The sequence below is a fragment of the Malania oleifera genome, chromosome 4 (assembly GCF_029873635.1).
Source record: "Malania oleifera isolate guangnan ecotype guangnan chromosome 4, ASM2987363v1, whole genome shotgun sequence".
Taxonomy (NCBI): domain Eukaryota; kingdom Viridiplantae; phylum Streptophyta; class Magnoliopsida; order Santalales; family Ximeniaceae; genus Malania; species Malania oleifera.
In genome coordinates this window covers 14,604,573-14,627,287 of record NC_080420.1, presented here as the reverse complement: position 1 = coordinate 14,627,287, position 22,715 = coordinate 14,604,573, and the positions used below count along the sequence as shown (strand labels likewise).

Sequence of the window (22,715 nt, the reverse complement as noted above, 5' to 3'; positions counted from 1 at the left end):
AGAGACTTGCAGAAAAAAGACGAACGCGCAGAGAAATAGAGGTTGTGCGTAGAGAAGATGAGAATACATGCATAGAGAAATTGTCCGCATAAGAACAGAAGAGAAGAAGGTAAGCACAAAGGAGAGAAGATAAAATAGAAATATTTTGTACGAGGTTGGATTTGTATTGTAATTTCTTCTAAATAGTGAAGTTCTAATTCCATCCGTTTATAGAGTAGATATATCCGAATCACGTAATAATTTGTTCTCACTCTTCATTTATTTTTCTGCTCATCTTTATTTATATTATTATTGATTTCTGCATCATTATGTATGTATACATATGCATTTTAATCTTATTTATTATTATTTTTGACAGACCAAGCGAGCTCTCTTTAATTCTGACATCCTTCGGTCGATTTTACCCTCAAATCTCCCCGTTCGGAAGAGAGGCAGAGGGACAGGGAGCTTCGAATCAAAGTACGAAGGCGAGTTGCAGAGAAATCAGGGATGAGGGGGTTGGGAAGGTTGATTGGCCGAGCTCTTACCCGTAGAGCTATGGAACCTTTTAACGATAACAAACACGCCATTTTAAGGGTTTCTCGCCGCTTCATATTTCATTCTTCAGCACCGTTTCCGCTGTCACGAAGCCAAAATACGTTCTCTGCTTTCAACGCATTGAAATCTTCGCCCGTTACCTCAGCAGATTCCGTAATATGGGCCTATTTCAGAGGTTCTTTCCTTTCTTCCTCTTGGTTATTGTTTCTGCTTGTTATCATCATCACTTGACAATTGAACCCTCTACTTGAATGGCATTGAATTAAGTTCACGTCTTAAATATCGAAATATTTTTTTTCTTTTCTTTTTTATAATTTTCTTGGGAAAGGAGTAGATGTGGGATCTGATCAATTTGGGAATTTTTGCATAGGCATTCGAAGTTTTTGGTTTGGAAAAAAAATTGTTGACAATGGTAAATCGGTTGAAGGTTTATTGAAGAAATGCCAAATGGGGAACTACAGTTTGTGTTATTAGTGTTTCTAGGAAGAGTGCTGCGTTTATCATTTCTTGTATGCTGGTGGATTAATTAAGCAGAAAACGAGAAATTTGTTATGCGAGGAAGTTGTTATAATTATTCCATTTTTGTCAATGCGGCTGTTTTTTTTTTCCCATTAACTTCAGTTTGTCACACTTGGAGGGAAAATGGGGAATGATTAGTTGAGAAGCAAACTGTACAGTTGAACTGAATTTGTTGGTTGCCCATTAGGAAACATAGTCATCTGAGTAGTCTTATACTCGTATTATGATGCTACTTTGCCCAGGGCAGAGGAGGACCATGTTCATCCAGACTCAATCCACGCCTAATCCTTCATCTCTCATGTTCTATCCTGGGAAGCCAGTTATGGAAGTTGGGAGTGCAGACTTTCCAAATGCTCGTTCAGCAATGAATTCTCCTCTAGCAAAAGCTCTTTACGGAATTGATGGTAAGCCTAACTTGTATGTGTTAATGTTCTGCTATGATTGTTTGAACTTCTAATATTTATAAGCTCTTGGGTAGCTTTTATGTGCTACTGTGGTATGTATTATTGATATGTAATTACTATTGTTATCTGGCTGGGAAAATATTTGAAGCAGTTTTCCAAATTAGAACTCCATAGAGAACAGGAAAAATTCTCTTGTTTTCTATCTACACGATGACGTTGATTCTTCTTACTTTCCTGATTATGCTTCGCACCCTGCATGCTCAGCATATTATAAACCTTCTTTTCAAACATAATATGGCAGTCTAGATGGACATATTCAGATTTCAAATAATCTGCAATGATTAAAATCAAAGAGAAAATCCCAGGACTCACTATGGTGTTTTTCTTTTGGTGGGTTGACTCTCTATAGAGGTGTAGAGGAATTGGAGGATGCTGCTTCACTAATATGTTTTGTTTTCTGTATTTTATCCTGTTTTCAAGGACAAGTTGTCCTCTTTGGGATCTATTTCTTTCTTCTTAAAAGAATTTGTTTATTTATCTTAAAAATACACCTAGAGAGTGTTGAAACATGAGGTAGCTATCAGCATCTATCCCATGGATATATACAATTTTCCAAAACTGTACCTAATGAGCCTAATCAAATTTTATTGACATCAATCATTACAATCTGTATCCTATAGTAAATGTACTGCTTCAAGATTATTTTCTCCTCAATATGGGCAAATGATTGTGGGATGTGAAATGAGTTGGAAATCACCATTGATTTTGGCAAGTAACTTTATGGGTGTTCCTTATACTTTCAAAGTTGATGGGAAGGTGATTAACCTAATACTTGTTGGTACTGGATTCAAAGGATTAGTGCACTGTTTAGAGGAACAAAACAATATTCCTTAAGAAACCAAAAAGAAGAATCTATTCGAGGGGGAAATGAGAGATATTTTGTTCCACCACAGAGGAATGTTTGTTTCTCGCATTTTAAAAAAATTACTTGTCAGAATCTGTTTAGGAGATTTAGAAGAACTGCTTAGGGCCAAAAAAGATTTGGCAGATATTAGAAAGAAGAAATGCTCGCTTAATTCGTAAATCACATTATTTTATAAAATTTTTGATTGAAAAGATACACATAGACATCCTTTTATGCATCATTAATATTCCCAGTATCAATGCACAACTTCTTTTTGAATCAACAAAAAAAATTATTAATAAATATATTTACAATAATGAAGCAAATCAAGAAAGAATTGATAAAACAAACTAAACTACAATTCATTTTATTTCAACTATAAAAGAATCACTTTGTAGTATTAGCAACAAGAATTCACAGATTTTGTGACTTATCCTCCTTGCACAAGCATATGTATTTTACAAATTAGCACAAATCCAAGTTATTAACTTGTTAAAGGCAAGGAACTAGTGAAACAACTCAACAATAACTTTTCAAAAATGAGTATCCCTATTCAATCAGCCCTGTGTTCTCCTTTGGTTGCCATAAGGGATGGGTTGCAATCCTTTGAAGATTTGGGGATATACTACGTGGTCTTCACTTCTACTTTCAACAATCAAAACAATATCATCTGCAAACAACATATACTATGGGAGCTCATTTTGGATACTCCTAATGAGTTCATCAACCATTAAAGTGAAAAAATAAAGGCTTAAAGTAGGGCCTTGATGTGCATCAATAACCAATTTAAAAAAAAATCAAAGTCCAAAACCAAGAACCAAAGCAAAATATATAATAGTTTGGTTTTGGTCCAGGTTTTGTTTTGTTTTGTTTTTTTTATTGTTTTTTTGTTTTTCTTTCTTTTTGTACACCCTTCCTTTAGTGGTAATCCTAGGTCAATGGGTGGGTTTTTCAGTAGGTAGTGGAAAGGCTGTCTAAGATGGGTGGAAAAGTGAGTTTTTTCCCCCGGGGTCACATTATTGTAATTAATGCAGGCTTCTCTTGCTAGTATTCCTCATTATTATTTGTCTATTTTTAGGATTCTGGTGGGGATAGCTACCAAGCTTCAGAAAATCATGAGAGTTTTCCTTTGGCCTGGGGTTGGTGAGAAGATGGATCATTTGGTTAGTGGGAGATTGTGTATAGGACCTTTAGGTCTAAGTCGGATGGGGGTTTGGGTCTTGGTAAAGTTGGTGTCTGAGCACTGTTCTTATAGCTACATTGTTATGGTGGTTTCCTTTATAGGGATCCTGTCTTTGGCATATATTTACTAAAGTAAATTTGTGTTGCATGTGGATGGGTGCAGACGCTAATTTGGGAACTAAACTTCTTCAAAAAGCCCATGGAGGTGCATTTCTCATGTTTACCTCCTTTTCATTCCTCATGCTAAATCTGATCTGGCTAATGGTTCTCAAATTTAGTTTTGGGAGGATATCTGGGTGGGTAATACAGCTTTGTCCATATCTTTTCCCCGTCTTTATTGCTTGACTTTGAGGCTTAATGATGTTATTTCTTCTTTTTTGATTTTTGATTTTTGATGTTAATATATCTTGTTTGGTCTTCCACTTTTGTAGAACTATAAACGATAGGGAGGTGGATGAGCTTTCTTCTATGTTACTATTGTTTTGAGAATTTTCCTCCTTCCTTTTGGAGGGATAATTTTTCTTGGTCTTTATATTCTTTGGGGGTTTATTCTTGCAAATTTTTATTTGATCTTTGGACTAGAGCTAATATGTCCAATCTGCTCCATAAAACTATTTGGAAGGCCAAAGTTCCTTAAAAAATCAAGGCTTTTATTTGGTTGGTTCTTTATAAGTTAACATCTACAACCTGTTGCAGAGTAGGAGACTTTAAAAAAATTAATTACATTTTATAGATTAGAAACAGATTTTCATCTGTTTTTGCGCTGTGCCTTTTTCTTGGAATATTTGGAAAAAGCTGTTTGGTCTTTTGGGAGAATGTTGGGTTTGTCTAGACTTGATGGAGAATTTTTTGGTCAATTTCTTTTCTGTTTTTGGTAGAAGGAAGGATGCAGGTGCTTTGTGGGGATGTGCAGTTTTCACAGTTCTGTGGGGTTTATAGCTGGAAGAAAATGCTTGTATCTTTACAGGGGAAAAGCTGAATTCCTCTTTATTGTGGGAAAATATCATTATTTAGCCCTCACTCTGATGTGTGCTGGTGGCCTTACAGGAGTGATGTTTTTTTATATCCAGTGGGATAGGCTGGCTTTTTATATATATTTTTTTCATTTTGGTTAAGAGGATCTCTTTTTGTATCCGTTTTACTAACTATTATGCCTGATGCTAATTATCAATCTAGGTTAGAATTTTTCATGCTTTTTTGAAAATTATTATTTGGGCTGCTAATTATCAGTCTGGATTTAGAACTTTTCAATATTATTTTTGCATTTTTTTTTTCTCCTAAACTCAGAACCTTCCCTCCTCTTGTTGACACAGGAATTAGCCGTGTTTTCTTTGGGTCAGATTTTATAACTATAACAAAGTCAGAAGATGCTTCTTGGGATTTGCTAAAGCCTGAAGTTTTTGCGGCAATCATGGACTTCTATTCTTCAGGGAAGCCACTGTTTCTAGATTCAAATGCTGCAGCTTCCATGGACACAGCTATTCATGAGGTGTTTATTCAAACTTTAGATTGTGCATATGCAATTTGTTGAAGCTTGCGTATAAAAGCGTAAAAGAAACTGACCTCCCTTGAGGTTTGACAAAAAGAAGCTGACCTCCCTGGGGTTTGGCAAAAAGACATTAACCTCCTCTAAGGTTTCAAAATTCCAAGGACCTCCCCTGAGATTTAAAGAATTCCAATGACCTTTCTGGAAGTTTGTCAAAAAGATACAAATTCTCTCATTGTATTTTGCAATAAGACAAGTCTTTTGAGGGGAGGTTTGTGCCTTTTGGCAAAGCTCAGGAGAGGTTTGTGATATTTTGGAAATCTCAGGGAAGGTCAATAGGATTTTAAAACCTCAGTGGAGGTCCTTGTCTTTTTGTTAAACCTCAAGGGAGATAAGTGTCTTTTGTCCTTTGTAAAATGATATAAAGTTCAAATTTTGTATTGCTTCAAAAAAAGAGTAGGCTATTCTATGTTGCTTTACCATTTGCTTGTATCTTTTCAAAATGAGATACACTTTTGGATTATTGTGATAGGAAGCCTGACTCATTTGTAAATTTTGCTGCAAGCATAGTGTTAGACTACCACTTTACCTAAAAGGTTAAGCTGTTAGGTTGTGTGCCAACAATGTATATCAAGTTGTGACACTCTCCTGCATGTCCATCCAAACAGCACGTGGACAGATAAACAAAGGATAAATAACACCCATTGTAGGGAATGAACAACAAGACCAGAACCCAGGACCTCTTGGTAATTGGCTTTGGTACCATGTTAGATTTCCACTTTACCTAAAAGCTTAAGTTGTTAGGTTGTGGGCCAACAATGTATATCAAGCTGTAGTACATAGTTTAAAAACCTTATATGTAAGTACACCATTTGACACAATCCATTTTGACCTATACCTAACCTTAGTAATATGCCTATTTGAATGTACTCCATCACCATGTATGCTTCAACACTGCTGCTTGAAGTGTGAGGATGATGGTAATACTGCTCTCATTATAGACAGAAGGACTAGAAATTCATCACAGGACGGGTCACCCATATCTCAACATGCTTCATTGTAGGATGTTCCATTGGAATGTATGGGATCTCCTTCAGCCTTAGGTTGAAGTGATTTATTTGCTATCTGATCTTTGTCTTTCTTAAGTGTGGATTCTCAAATGATTTTTATGGACAGGAAAAAAGAAGCCTGGCAAGTGGTATGATAGTTTTTTCCCTACTAATGTTTGAAACAATTTTAGCCCATTTTAAAAATTCTACACAACATGACAGCACATACAAAAAGGGTGTCAATATGAAGAAATGACACTAAGTGCATAACAATGATAGTGGATAAAAGACAAAAAGGAGGATGCCCCCCTCCCCCCTTCTTTCCCCTGCAGGTGTGAGAAAAAATTGATAATGGGCCTTCCTGGGTAGACTACGCTAATAAACAAAACAAACCTACAGGCTACAAGTGCCTTTCCCTAGTTTTAGGTGCTTTTCTTCCTTTCTTCCTGCAACTAGCATTGCACATGTGCTCCTGACACTTTGCTTTCTCCTTGTGGTTGGCCACAGTTATAGCAGGGGAATTGGACATTGTTGTGAGCATCTTTAAAGTCCTTAAAGAGCTTGTCCTTGGAAAGAAGGCTAATGTGATTGACAAAAAAATGACACAAACTATCATAATTTGTGCATGCAATATTTGCACCAAACAGTTGGATGGCTTCATGAAAAGTGGTGGTGCTAAGGGTGAAGAATGTGAGTGTGAGGGTGAAGTTGTGATGGAGTTAAATGTGGCCAGTAAAGTGGTGGAGGAGTGGAAGGGAGTGATGGAGGAAAACTATTTTATAGCTTAATAATATACGTAAAAGGAGCAATTAACCCTACTACCTTGTAGTTTCTATGGACAATAGTTGAAAGCATAGGAATGTTGTTAGAAGAAAGAGAGGGCTGGGTGTTAACAGGCATAATTATCAACTCAAGAATTGTTCCATATCTTGATTTCATTTTATGCCCTAGCAGCTCTGTGTTGTAACATCAGTCAATACAATAGACTGCACATGGGACCAAGATAGAGACTTTGTCTTTTGCATATCAGCCTCTCACAAACAATGACATAGGCTTGAAGCAGTAAGCACTATCTATGACAATTTGAAGTATATTTTACTTCTTTTTAGCTCATTAGCATAGTTGTCAAATTGAGATTCAAATCATGAATTGACATCTCAATGTTGGGAATCAAGAATGAGAATGGAATCAAACCACAAGATTGGGTACAAGTTTCCAAAATCAATTATAAATGGCATACATATATATGAGCAACAATCAAATAGCATCATACATTGAAATTTTGGCAATAAAAAAAAATGCTATTTCATGTATATGTTTTCCCTAAATAAATGAAAAGTACGGGAATGAGTCGAGAAATATTAATTAAAAAATTGAATCTTATGCTGTTTAAAGAAAGGAATCAGGAAAAAATGATAAAAAAACTGAACGTTTGGCGTTTATCAGCAATTACAAAAAATAATATTTCATGCACATTCTTTCTTGAATGAAAAATATAAAAATTAACATTTAAAAGATAATAATTGAACAACAACACAACAAATCATGAGTGTCACCTAGTCGATTGGTGTTCTGCCCCTTCTTCTCAATGATAGAACACTATACTCCAAGAGTAAAGAATGTTTTTGTGGAGGCAACATAAGACCTAAAGTTTTATTTTCTCCTCTTTTTTTAGCACAAAACTGATGTCGACAATGAATGGAAGATAGTTGTGTAAATAAAAAAAACATAAATAAAAAAAGAGGTTTTAAACTAGTCTGGTCTGTCTAGGTCTAGAATCGTGTGAATCAGATTATGATACGTCTAGAATTGTGTGAATCAGGACAAGATAGGTCTAGAATCATGTGAATCAATAGATTCAAATCGTTTTGATAGATCACGAGGTGAATCAATGGATTTAGCAACAATTTAGTTGTTTTTAGATTTGATAGTTAGATTCGTGTCAATTTTGTGTGGAATTAAATCGAATCATATGAATTGAATCGCAAATCTTAACTAACAACTATGCTCATTAGCCATGGAATCAAGCAACCCAAACAACTATTGAGTATTCTTTGAAATAAAGAAGTGCCTACAGTTATTTATTTATTTATTTATTTATTTATGTTTTTATTTTCCTTTTTGAAGTGGCATTTGGCTATTAAGCAATAAATTATTGACTACCCCATTCCACTGGACCGCCCATCTGACATCAATGTATAGCTATTCTTTTCCTATTTCTCCCTATACTTATTTTGTAATGCATTCATGTCTTCTACTTATTTTTCAAAAAACGTGACCCTTGCTTCATTATAAGAGGGTAACTTCAGCAGAATGCTTTCTTGAAATTGAATTGCAAAGCAGGGTGTTTTGTGGTTTACCTTGGTTTATGGACTGAATATCCCCAGTTTGAGGAGATTTTTGTGGAAGGAATTAGTTGCGGTCTACAGGTTGTGCTCTCCCCATTGTTTTGGGGGGTTAATTTTAATGTCATAAGATCTACTAATGAGAAATTGGGAAGCTCTAGAATTACCTCTAGTATGACGGGTTTTGATTATTTTATTAGGGAGTGTCATATGAGAGATATTCCCACTCTTAAATGCCTGATTTACTTGGTTTGGTGAGGTTACTAGATCAGTGACTACTATAATTGATAGGTTTCTGTTTATCACTGATTGGGAAGACACATTTCCTACTCTTATTTAAGGAGTACTTCCTAGAGTGGACCAAATTTCTTGTTACTCTACTATTACTATATTTTTAGTATCTTATTTTTTGTTTGCTCTTCTTGGATCAGTCCTTTAAGCCTTGAAACATTCTAAGTGGAAAAGAGGTGGACAAAACTACATTCCCCAACCAAGGATCTTTCCAAAACCAGATATTACTACCTCTTATCTACCAAGAATTTATGGGGAATGAAGAGGGAATACCTCTGAGAGATAGCTTTCCATGGACTCTCTGAAGAACATCTAAATCTCAAATTAGTATCCCACCCATTCTCATCTAATCCATACTTTTAACAACCGAATAGCACAGAGAGGAATTCTCTAGCAGAAATTGCCAAAGTCATTTAGCCAAAAGGGCTCTGTTTTTAGACACCAAATTTCCTATACCCAAACCATCCTCCTATAGACTTACCCACCACTCCCTAATTAACCAGATGATCCCTACTACCCCCTACCCCCAACCACAAAAAAATCCCTCATCTTCTCAATCTTATTAGCAGCCCTCATCAGAATCTTAAAAATCAAAAGGAAATATAAAGGGACACTAGAAAGGCAGGCCTGAAGAGTAATTCTACCACCAAGAGAAAAAAGAGCACCTTTCCACCCATCCAATCTTTTAGAAACGCTTTCCACAATAGGATCCCAAAAACTAGCAGACCTAGGGTCACCATCAAAGGAACTCCAAGATAGGACAATGGCCAACCCAAAACACTACACCCCACCTCCACAGATAGCTCCCAACAATCTCAACAGCCATATTGATAGCTACAATACCGCTCTTAAACATATTAATCTTAGCCTAGAAACCTTCTCAAAAACATGAAGGCCCAAAATATTCTTGAAGGATGGTTTATGATCCTCTGGACCTCTATTGTAATCTTAAATCTTACATTACAAGAATAACTTGTTGGTCTAAATTTTTATTAGATTTTAATGACTTATAACTAATAGAATGACCAAACTTGTTTAATAAATTGATGATTTAATATATTGTATGTTTTAATGACTCTTCTTAGGGCGTCTTAGGTTTCTTTTGTCATTGTTTATTTTTGCAATTTTTTTTTTTGGTTTTCCTGAGGATTATCAAACTTTATTAAGGAGACGTACCCTCTCTTGCTTGTACATTTTATCGTCATCTAATGAATATAAAAAAAAAAGTACACATTATATTATAAGCTATTTTATTTTGTTTCATTAATTTATTTATCACACTCTTGATTAATGAGAAGTGAATATATATATATATATATATATATATATGTGTGTGTGTGTGTGTGTGTGTGTGTGTGTGTGTGTGTAATTTTTCTATCAATAACATTTTGAAACCAATGTAAAATTTGTTACCCGTACTAAGTAGTGAATTGAGCTGAATTAAGAATCCAAAATACATTAAAAATCATTTTAGGAAGGATTAAAAGGCTTGAAGCATGCAAATATGCTAGTATAGCTAAGTTTGTGTATGCTTGAAAGTAGAAAATAATTCACAACCATTACTCCCTTTTCCCATTATATAACATTTGCTACTCCCACTTCCCCTGTTACCTTTGCTGCCCGCTACCACTACTTAAAACAAACTCTAATGACGATGATTATGAGTGATATGAGATTTGCTTATAACTTAGTCATATCAGTATATTTCTTAGACATCTACCACTATCTTTATATGAACCCTATGATTTGCATTTCTTATTAATAAATTAAGCAATTAATTGCTTAGTACTTGTTTTTGTCATATCAGTATATATTTGTTGGATACACACCACAATATCTTTAAATGAACCGAATTATTTGCATTTCTTTACACTTTTAGCCTTTAGTTGCCTTGTATTTGTTGTACTCTTTTGTCTTTGCTAACCTTTAGAGGTTTTTATTTATGTAATCTGTTGATCTGATTCCCCATGAAACGAGCAACAAGTTTCCGATTTAGATTTCAATTGCTGTGACACACAAATGCTCTGATACCACTTGTTGATTCTAGTTCCTGTTCAACTTGAATTCTAGTTCATGTTCAACTTGAATTCTAGTTTCCAATCAACTTAAATTCTAGTTCCCGTTCAACTTGAACACATGCAGCAGAAGCACACAATCAATCACGAACGAACCAACAACCACCAATGCAAACACTCGATGATGAAATATACCTAAGAAGCAATCAAACAAGAATAAGAAGAATCAAAACACAACTAAAACACACAAGATTTACGTCGTTCGGCAATAACCTATGTCCATGGGAGTAGCAACCTCAGTTTTCACTATGAACAATGTCAAAGCTTACAACTTTAAAGCTTAATCATATCTAGGATTATATAATGATGTTTATATAACAATCTAATGCATACAGAAGTGTTTTAGTATATCTAAACTACATCTGTAGCAAACCTCAGGAGGAAAAGCCTCCAGAAAAGCCCAATCTACAAGCCCCCGAATTCAAATCACGTAATCTGCGCCGACGGAAATCGTTGACAGTTTTGTGCTGAGTGAGAGTCCTTCTGCGTATTGCCTGAAACCTCTTCTCATGTAGTTGTCCCTAGCTTCACATAGCTTTCTCCAGTACATGTGATCCGCTCCTAATATGAGTCACATCCCTAACAATCTCCACCTTGGCGAATATTTACCATCTTGAAAATCTGAAAGCATAACCATTGCTCCACCCGACCTTGTAGATCAAGACCTGCCTCTCCTCTAACACTTGGAGACATAAACCAAGTCCAAGATAACGCTTGAACTTGATTGTGGTAACAGAAACTGCACCTAGCTGAACACCTAACTCCTTGAATGATCCTCTAAACCACAATGCGACCTTGGCAACCTTAGCCTTTGCCAAGAACTCCGATCCAGTTGTAACTAGTGCACCTTGAGACTGTACCCCAGACTTCCAACAATTAGGCCTTCCCACAATGTACCTCGTTGCAAGCCTCCTGTCATCCAAGTCCCCTATGTAGTCTCCATCTGAAAACCTCACAACTGACGGAACCCTCCGTTGCCCTCCAATGTACTCAACTGTACTGGCATAGGAAACATTTGACACAACTCGAACATCGCCGTTTGTCTTCGAGTACTGAGCGGAGATTCGCCAACAGTGTACCAATGACAGGTATAACATTAACCATGCTAAACCTCACCAACACCTAATCCCCAAAACCACCCTGAGATAACCACAATTTCCATGTAATTTTGTTCACACAGCCATCCTGAGATAACACTAATCTCCCCGCAGCTACAAAGTTATCCTGAGATAATCCCAATCTCCCTATAACTTTACTCTTGCGAATTTCCAACCCAAGAACACTCTTGGTAGCACTCAAAACCTTCATGTAAACTTCCATTCTCAACAGAATTTTCAACAGATTTGCTTGGTCATGTTTTTAGCAGCAATCAACATATCGTTTACGTATAGCAGCAGAAAAATAAGAGACCTGTCTTCAAGTTTCCTCACATAGATGCAACAATTGTACTCACATCTCCTATAGCCGATCTGGGTCATATAGGTGTCAAAACTCTCATACCACTACCTCAGAGATTGTTTTAGCTCTTACATTAACTTGTTCAGTTTGCAGACTAAATGCTCTTGTCCAAGTTAGTTGAACCCTTTTGGTTGTGTTATGTAAATTAGCTCCTCCAGGTCACCATGGAGAAATGCTGTCTTTACGTCTATCTGCTCGTACCACCAACCCCAACACTACCCTGATGAAAGTGTGCCTAACCACAGGAGAGAAGATTTCATCATAATCTACTCTCTTCCTCTGCAAGTACCCCTTCCTTTGCTTGTACCCCTTCGCTACCAAGTGAACCTTATATTTCTTTCTTTTCTTTTTTGAAACTACTTCCTTTTTCATGTATACCCACTTGCATCCAATTGCCCACTTCCAAGATGGAAGCTCCACCAAGTCCCACGTTTGGTTCTTATGCAACAACTCTATATCCTCCACCATAGTGCCTATCTAGCTACCTTTCTCCTGACTATGCATCACCTCCTGATAGGTAGTAGGATCCCCGATATTGGTGATAAGCGCATAAGACACCAGATCATCAAAACCGTATCTTGGGGGTGGCCTGACGAAGCGTCTGGGTCATTCTACAACTATGCTCTGATGTGGTTGCTGGTCATCCGAGTTAGAACTCCCTGTGTCATCTCCACCCTGAGCTTTTGACTCCACCTGTACCGCTGGTTGATCTCTCAGGTAGGACTCCCTGCATGTCTTCCCTGAGTCTCTAACTACACTTGAATCGCACGCTCATTGCTACTGCGATTTTTTGGCATCTGTTTCTTTGTTTCTCTGTTTCATCTACCTGAGTACGCCGCCCCAGGGCTTTAACACCTAAAATCATGTCTCCACCAGTCGTCACCTTGTTTGCCATTGGATCACCTAGCTTGAACTCATCTTTCTTACATACCAGAAAGATGCACCGTCTAGACATCACACCAAGCCTAGATCCCACCTCACTAGAAACGTGCATGGCTAAACCTCCAACGTTTACCGCATAACCAGCCCAAGCCTCTCCTGCAACTCTCCTATCTAGTGATTCCTTTGGCGATCGATTAACAGAGAAACACACCATACTCACTTACTTCACCAAGAAGTCCTTTGCAAGCCTTGCATACACCATGCCCTGCTCACAAAACTTCCTGAACACTAGCGTACTTAGAAACAATATCTGACCTGAGAAACTCTCTCCTGGTCTGGTACTCCACCTCAATCACAAGTTACACCTGACAAACATCTCTAACTTGTGCCGCATGAGATACCCCTAGACCTTTCGTGAGTAGTCGTCGATAAAATTCATGAAGTACACATGTCCCCCTCATGATGTCATTCTCACCGGTCCCCAAACCTCAGAATGAATGTAGTCTAGTACTCCTTCTGTCTTATGCGTGACTGTCATGAACTGAACCTGGTTCTGTGTGAAGTTCTTGCATCCCACGCTTTCCCATATGCCATAGATGCAAATGCCACAAAAATGTACTGTCAGACTCAGACTCTACGGCTGTAGCTCCACCTACAACCGTCGTACCCAGCAGTGTGTAAATATTACCTGACACTCTCTTCCCCTTCATCACTATCAAAACTCCCTTGCTCACCTTCCTTACCCCACCTTCATACTTGTAACTGAATCCGTTACAATCCAATGTGTCTAATGAAACCAGATTCTTCCTTAACTTTGGTATGTGCCTCAAATCACACAACGTCCGCACTACACCATCGTACATCTTGATTGTGATATTTCCCATCCTGACCACTTTGCATGCAACATCGTTCTCCATCAGAATGGAACCAGAACTGATCAATCTGTACGTAGTGAACCAGTCCTTATCTGGCATCATATGATACAAACATGCAGAGTCTGAAATCCAAGAATTTGCGAACTCATCCGACCTCTATGAAATTGAGAGCATATCACCGTCACTGCTCTCAAAGTCTCTTTTTTCAACTGCATTCGTCGTCAGACACTCGAGTTTTATGTGCCCTCTTTTGCCGCACTTAAAACACCGCACGTCCTTCTTCTTCCTGGACTTAGACCGAGCCCTTTGGCCGCTCGATCCACTCCGGGAACTGCTCCTCCCACGATCCCGATTCTCCTTTGCCATGAGCCCTTCAACATGTGAACCCTCGTCACTAGCCTTCTTCCTTTAGTGGAACCCTAGCAACGCACTCGTGATGTCCTCCAACTCCAAGGTTTCTTTTCTCCAAGTTAGTGTCATAACCAGGTTTTCGTATGTAGGAGACGTTAGTAGGGAATTTAGTAGCATCAATGCCTTATCCTCTTCCTCGAACTTCACATCGACGTGCTTTAGATCGCTAATGATTTGATTAAAAGTGTTGATGTACTGAGGAAGGTTCGAACCCTCCACCATCTTAAGCCCATAAAGGTTTTGCTTAAGATACAATTTGTTCGTAAGCGACTTGGACATGTACCGGCTTTAAGCTTCAACCATATCTTAGCCGGCGATTCCTCATCCATGATGTTGTACATAATGTCATCGGCTAAACAATGTCGGATCGTGGAAACCGCCTTTGCTTCAAGCTCCTTCCAACTTGCTTCGTTCATGTTGTCCGGCTTCTTTTTGTTCAAAGCCTTCACCACCCCTTATTGCACTAGTAGATCTTTAACCTTTCGTTACCAAAGCCCGAAATTACCAATTCCGTCGAAGTTGTTCACATCGAATTTAATCGAAGAGACCCCAGCCATTGTAGAACCAATAGCTTTGATACCACTCGTTGATCCGATTCCCACGAAACAAGCAACAAGTATTCAATTTAGATTCCAATTGCTGTGACACACAAATGCTCTGATACCACTTGTTGATTCTAGTTCCTGTTCAACTTGAATTCTAGTTCCCAATCAACTTAAATTCTAGTTCCCATTCAACTTGAACATATGCAGCGGAAGCACACAATCAATCATGAACGAACCAACAACCACCATTGCAAACACTTGATGATGAAATATATTTAAGAAGCAATCAAACAAGACTAAGAAGAATCAAAACACAACTAGAACACACAAGATTTATGTGGTTCGGCAATAGCATACGTCCACGGGAGAAGCAACCTTAGTTTTCACTATGAACAATGTCAAAGCTTACAACTTTGAAGCTTAATCTTATCTAGGGTTACATAATGATGTTTATATAACAATCTAATACATACATAAGTGTTCTAGTATATCTAAACTACATCTGTAGCAACCCTTCGGAGGAAAAGCCTCCAGATAAGCCCAATCTACAAGCCCCCGAATTCAAATCACGTAATCTGTGCTGACGGAAACCGTTGACGGTTTTGTGCCGAGAGTCCTTTTGTGTATTGCTTGAAATCTCTTCTCATGTAGTTGTCCCTCACTTCACGTAGCTTTCTTCGGTACATGTGATCTGCTCTGAATATGAGCCACATCCCTAATATAATCCATGCATTCAATGCCACGTTGGTTGGTGCTACTTTCAAGTTGCAATATTTACATTTACTGCTATCAAGTTCTCGCCCATGTACCTGGCCCTATTTTTTCCTGGCTTCTCTTTAACCATTCTTCATGGGTTTCCTTAGTCTATGGTAAGACTTCATCAACTGAATCATACTTTTTTGTCATTTTTTAAATTTAACGAATGAATCTTGCGTCTTTTCATTGAAAACTAGATCTTGATTTGAGTCTTTATTTTCTTTCTTGATGTCCAAGCAACTTTGAATACACCTACTTCACATTCCTTATGCTAGCCAAACTTATGTTACGACTATTCCTATTGTCTTATTAACTTCCATTTTGGTGTAGATATTTTTCCTTCTGCTGCTGCCAATCACATTATACAGCTATAATGTTTTAACATTCTTGTTTTCTTCTAGGCATACATAACTTGTGTTAATAGTTATGTTTTAAGCAATTAATGCATTGTACATTTTATTGTAATATACTCCGCCTATGATGCACTTAAATGTCCTAATTTTTTCACACACAGCCGGTCCCAAGCCCGGGTTAAGGAGAAGGGTTACGTTAGGTAGCTGACAGCCAGTGTAAAATTTGTCAGATCACTATGATATGAATCCTTACCGAATATTTGCTGGGGTGTCCCCTACGAGCGACGCGTTGCACTTGAACCACTCGGGTGTAGCGAAAAGTGGGTGAGGGTGGGCTAGGTCGTCGCCCCGAAGCGACGCGCCATGTCGGCGCCCGGGTACGGTGTCAAATATGCGAGGGTTCCTGCATCATTCTGGACTTGGGCAGGTAAAGACGTTAGTTCAGGAAACTAGGATTAGATTAGCAACTTGGAATATAGGGACACTTACGGGTAAAAGCATGGAAATTGTGGATACAATGATTAGAAGAAGAATTAATATAATTTGCCTTCAAGAAACTAAGTGGGTGGGGGAGAAAGTTAGAGAAATCGATAAATCAGGTTTTAAACTTTGGTACATTGGAAAAGAAAAATATAAGAATGGAGTAGACATTATTATAGACAAAAACTTAAAAGATAGCGTTGTGGATGTAACTAGAGTAAGGGATAGAATTATAAAAATCAAAATGGTATTAGGACAAGAGATAATAAATATCATTAGTGCTTATGCTCCTCAAGTTGGCTTAGCAGAAAATCTTAAGAGATAATTTTGGGAAGATATGGATAGTATTATACAAGGCATACCAGGGACTGAGAAAATATTTATAGGAGGAGATCTGAATGGACACGTTGGAAGAGATAATAAAAATTATGAAAGGATACATAGAGGATATGGATATGGAGACAAAAATGAGTCTGGGGAGATGATCTTAGACTTTGCTATGTCATATGATTTTAGTATAATGAATACTTACTTTAAGAAGAGAGAACACTTAATAACCTTTAAAAGTGGACAAAATAGAAGTCAAATACATTTTTTTTAACTAGGAGGGTAGATCGTGTATCATGCAAGGATTGTAAAGTTATTCGAGGTGAAAGTCTAACCATACAACATAGAGTCTTAGTGTTAGATATATGCATTAAAAAATGGAAGAAAAAGGATAAAATAAACCAGTGTAGGAGAACTAGATGGTGGAACCTAAAAGGAGAAAATATAATAAAATTTAAAGATAAAATGATCAAAGATGGGGATTGGACCTTAGAGGATGGGATAGATTCAAATACTCTTTGGAATAGATTAGCTAGCTCTATTAAAAAGATAGCAAAAGAGATTTTAGGCGAATTAAGCGGAAGATTCTCATATAGCAAAGAAAGTTGGTGGTGGGATAAAGATGTACAAAAAATCATAAAGAGAAAAAGAATTTGGTATAAAACGTGGCAAAAATGTAGAAACAGCGATAACTTTGAAAAATATAAGGAGGTAAGAAAAGATGCAAAAAGGGCCGTTAGTGAAGCTAAATATAGATCATTTAATAGTTTGTATGATAGATTAGGTACAAAAGAAGGGGAAAGAGATATATTTAAACTTGCTAAAGTTAGAGAAAGGAAGAACAAGGACTTAGGAAAGGTAAAATGTATAAAAAGTGAGGATGATATTGTCTTGGTTAAGGACGAAGATATTAAAGAAAGATGGCGAAGTTACTTTAGTATGTTGTTTAACGAAAACCAAATAGAAGACTTAAATTTAGAATTGTCAAATAAGGAAAAGACTAAAAATATAAGATTTATTCGAAAAATTAGAATTAACGAAGTTAAGTTTGCACTAAAAAAGATGAAAAATGGGAAAGCTATGGGACCAGATAACATCCCAATTGAAGTTTGGAAATGCTTGGGTGATAACGGAATTATATGGTTAACTAATTTATTTAATACAATTGTAAAAACTAAGAAAATGCCAGATGAATAGAGGAAAAGCACTTTAATACCTATATACAAAAATAAAGGAGATATTCAAAATTGTAATAACTATCGTGGAATTAAACTTATGAGTCATACGATGAAACTATGGGAAATAGTAGTTGAACAAAGATTAAGGTTAGAAACGAAGATCTCAGAAAATCAATTTGGTTTTATGCCTGGGAGATCTACCACAGAAGCTATTTATCTTTTAAGAAGATTAATGGAAAGGTTTAGGGAAAAGAAGAGGGACTTGCATATGATATTTATTGACCTTGAGAAAGCATATGATAGGATACCTAGGGAAGTTCTATGGTGGGTTTTAGAAAAAAAGGGTGTATGTTGTAGGTATACCGATGTCATTAAGGATATGTACGATGGAGTAATGACTAGTGTAAAGACTATAGATGGAGAAATTAGAGAATTTCCAATTACCATAGGTGTACATCAAGGATCTGCTTTGAGTCCTTATCTTTTTGCTTTAGTGATGGACCAATTGACTAAGAGTATTCAAAAGGAGGTTCCATGGTGTATGTTGTTTGCAGATGATATTGTATTAATTGACGAAACTAAGGATGGAGTAGAGGCTGACTTAGAATTATGGAGAGAAGCTTTGGAATGTAGAGGCTTTAAGATAAGTAAAAATAAAACAGAATATATGAAATGTAATTTTAGTAATGATAGGAGGAATATTGGAGACAAAGTTAAACTTGATGATAAAGAAATATATAGCACTTGTAGATTTCGATACCTTGGATCTATTATGCAAGCTGAAGGAGAAATTGAAGATGATGTAATGCATAGAGTTAAAGCAGGTTGGGTAAAATGGAGAAGTTCTTCAAGTGTTCTATGTGATCGTAGAATACCCTTAAAATTGAAAGGGAAGTTTTATAGGACAGCTATAAGACCAGCTATGCTATATGGATCAGAATGTTGGGTGACAAAGAAATATAATATCCAAAAAAGTAAAAGTTGCCGAGATGAGGATGCTTAGATGGATGAGTGGTATAACATTGAAAGATAAATTAAGGAATGAACATATTCGTGGTAAGTTAGGTGTAGCTCCTATAGAAGATAAGATAAGGGAAGGACGACTCAGATGGTATGGATACTTGCAACGTAGGCCTTATAGTGCACCTGTGAGGAAGAGTGACTTAGTTACTGTGGGGGGCAGTAGAAGGGGTAGGGGTAGACCTAAAATAACTTGGGAGGAGATAGTGAGTAAGGATTTAATATCTTTGAATCTATCAAAAGAAATGGTCCATGATCGCATAAATTGACAGAAAAGGATTCATATAGCCGACCCCGCTTAGTGGGACTAAGGCTTGGTTTTGTTGTTGTTGTTGTACATTTTATTGTAATATATGAATCTGGATATTTTGTAGCAAGGTGCATTTTTGGAGCGAATACTGGTACTTCATTGCTAATATGCAATAGTAAATAATGTGACTAATATTAAGATGAAAATGATGAGATTTATGCTATTCATATTGTTAGGATTTGCTATGACTCTCAATAGAAATTGCATTGATGTCTTATGCTATCATCTAAAAGGAAGAAATTGGATAAGTAAAGAGAGCTAGAAGTAAAAACTGAAATTAAGCAATTGGAACAGCAAACACCAAGGATTTTATGGAAGTTGTTTTCTTTTTCCCCTGTTTTTTGCGTGTTATTTCATGGTCCTATATCCTGTCGATTCTACTGTTTTTCATGCTTGCCCATGCAGGATGATTCAGAAACTGTTGCTATGATAAAAGAACTGTTGGAAACTCGTATCCGACCAGCAGTGCAAGATGATGGTGGGGACATTGAGTACCGGGGATTTGATCCGTGCGTCTTGTTCATATCTTGAGAAGTATTTGTTAAATGTAGAGAGGGTAAATAATCTATTTTTACCCCTGATTGGGTCTTGTGTGTTTGATTTTTTCAGGGATAGTGGAATAGTCAAACTAAGAATGCAAGGGGCCTGTAGTGGCTGCCCTAGTTCATCTGTCACTTTGAAGTCTGGCATTGAGAATATGTTGATGCATTATGTACCTGAGGTAACAGCAATTTATCTGGATTTATTAGAGCTTATTTATCATTGCTGTCTGGGACCTGGTACATTGAAGAGAAAAATTGAGGCCTGAAAAAACTCATGTATATTGGTCATGTGAGCATGGTTTATTGGTACATCTCCTAAATATGGGCTTTGTTCATTGTTTTATTTTTTTATGACACCCCTCTTATCAAGCACATGGTGATATTGGTCATGTGAGCATGGTTTATTGGTATATCTCCCAGAAATGGGGTTTATTCATTGTTTTACTTTATTTATTTATGCATTTATTTTTTGACACTTCTCTCGTCAAGTACATGCTGATAGGGAACTGTGAATGCATTGGCTACTCCCAAAGCCCATAAGCAAGCAAAAACCAACTCAACATTTGGAATATATTACCTGAAAAATTGCTGCAGTGTGGGCAGGAGTCATTTTGTTAGCCTTCATTAGAGGATCTACTTAGTATTGGCTAGGTTTAGGGTTCTAGTTTTTTGATCCATTGTCATCTATTCGTGGATCAATAAAGAAGCTATTGGATAGAACTTGAGCAAAACTATTATTGAGTTAATATTTGGTTAGCTCAACTTTTGTCAGAATGTACCTCCTATACAACAATATGGTCAATTTTGACTCCTGTTGTAACTGTTGGGCTGCATATGCCCAAGATTTTGTTAGTGGCATTTGTTTAAGTTACTTCTGTTTTCAGCTCCCTTTCTTATGCTTTTATGTTTTTATGGGAATTCAGCTGTATTGATGATCATACTACAGGAAGATGCATCATTCTTGATTCACTAGTGTTGGAACTTGGAATGCTTGGGCATCTCGTCATTGTTTCCTCCATTTTGCATCTTTGTTACTACGTTGCATCCTTGTTGATCATGTAATCTGTCAAATAGATGTTAAGCCATTTGTTGGTTGGCATTTTGTTAATAAAGGCTCAAATTTGTCCTTTCCCTGTCCCATTAATCTTTTATCTGCATCATATGTTTCTTTTGGGCCACAAACAGGTGGAGAAACTCTAAACTTTGGTTATCCACCTAAAATAGCCCCAAATGTTAGTTTCCCATCAAATTTTGGATTCTCATGCTTAATACCAGACAGGTTTGGGTCCTGTTGGGACACCAAGCGGCCTTTATGTTTAGAGTCCGAAACTTGCCTCCTTAACTTTTCCAATCTGTTATGCTTCTTTGTGCCAAGTTGCCAAGATGGCAAATATCCAAGCCTGTGTTCCACTTCCTAGCGTAAAGACTATGCATTAGATCAATTATCAACAGTCGCCATCTATGATGTGACAACTCATGTTCCTGTATTTTTTCACTATTTGCTTTGGTTACATTTGCAGGTCAAAGGTGTAGAGCAAGAACTAGATGCTGAAGATGAAGAGGCTGCTTTAACTGGGCAGATGATTGATTAGTTTTGTTCGTTTTTCTTGCAAGGCATAATGATAAAAATAAAAGGATCCACCAGGCCTTTGGTGCGTCTTGTACAGAAGCAAATAGAATTGTATAAATTTTGTATTTGTAAAGTTTTATGATTAATCATCTTTGTAAGCTAATTGCAATTTTACATGCAAGAGGAAGAATTCATCGGTATAGATAGTTTTACTCACTACATTTATGGCTGGTACATTGTTTTCAGGGCAAAAGAAACTGAGCTCTGTTGAGGATTTAAAAAAAGACACGCACCTGTTTTGAGATTTTAGATATTCTATAGACCTCCGTCACCTTCCTAAGATCTCTCAAGCATTCCACAAACTTCTCTTGACATTTGATCTTTTTAGATCTTTATATCTCTTAAAAAAATTGTAACTGCATTAAATTTATTTTTGACAAATTTGAGGAGAGGTTTATAAAATCTTTGAGATTTTTGAAACTTTTTGAGGTTTATGCCTTTTTGTTAAATCTCAATAGAAAGTTAGTCCTTTTACACTTATTTTAATTCAGTTTCCTGCTTGTTTTTGGGTTTGCAGCTATTTGCCCTGTTAGGTTGGTTGGATAGTTTTTGGTTCATGAAGAAATAGTCATAATATAGGTATTTGAGAGCTTATAAAACATATTATGAGATGAATACACAGTTTGAAAGGATTTTTTAAGCCACAACATTAAACAGGTAAACGATGATTATTTTTAATTTTGATTATAAAAAGGTCTATTCATATTCAGTTCAATGTTGTGAATTGATTAAAAAAAATTATTTGTTGCCATTTGGTTTATAACGGCATGTGTTTTGGTAAGTTTTTAAAATCATAGATTAGACGATTCGCAAATCAAATGGAATTGTATTATTTTTCCATTGTTCTGCGCAGCACAGTTTGCCGTCTGAGCAGCATTTGCCTGTCCTTCTAATTTCTCACTCGTTTCTGCCTGCCTTATTACTCGATTTTTTGTTTTCATTTCTTTGGGTTGCTCCATGAATTGAATCATCTCATGACATTAATTCCGAAATTTAAGAAGTCCGTCTGCTCTGATTGTTCCATTTCTTCAACGCGTCCGAAGAAAATGCACGTGTGGACGGTCAATTTCATACACTGTTCTAGTTTCGTTGGTGAAAGTATCATCCACTTTTTTAAAATTGAGAGGCTGTAATGTTCAAAGTGTCTCACCATTGT

At 36.8% G+C, this 22,715-nt stretch overlaps 1 protein-coding gene across 4 annotated transcripts; it reads left to right on the top strand.

Annotated features, from left to right (window-relative positions):
* Positions 1-21,718, top strand: LOC131152752 (nifU-like protein 4, mitochondrial). 4 transcript variants are annotated; one of them, XM_058104608.1, is made up of 7 exons: positions 1-109; positions 359-712; positions 1,299-1,460; positions 4,860-5,035; positions 19,793-19,896; positions 19,997-20,108; positions 21,450-21,718. In XM_058104608.1, the coding sequence occupies exons 2-7, from the start codon at positions 490-492 to the stop codon at positions 21,519-21,521; spliced, it is 849 nt and encodes a 282-aa protein (XP_057960591.1). In that variant the 5' UTR covers positions 1-109; positions 359-489; the 3' UTR covers positions 21,522-21,718. The 4 variants fall into 4 exon arrangements, with proteins under 4 accessions (XP_057960591.1, XP_057960589.1, XP_057960588.1 ...); XM_058104607.1 differs by lacking the exon at positions 1-109 and adding an exon at positions 217-233; XM_058104606.1 differs by having other exon boundaries at positions 9-109; positions 19,997-21,718.
* Positions 21,719-22,715: the final 997 nt, after the last annotated feature.

Bases quoted from the DNA above. Each gene is read 5' to 3' on its own strand.
- LOC131152752 (XM_058104606.1), top strand. From the start codon at position 490: ATGAGGGGGTTGGGAAGGTTGATTGGCCGAGCTCTTACCCGTAGAGCT. The intron at 713-1,298 runs GTTCTTTCCTTT...TACTTTGCCCAG, and splicing joins AATATGGGCCTATTTCAGAG to GGCAGAGGAGGACCATGTTC. The intron at 1,461-4,859 runs GTAAGCCTAACT...TTGTTGACACAG, and splicing joins AGCTCTTTACGGAATTGATG to GAATTAGCCGTGTTTTCTTT.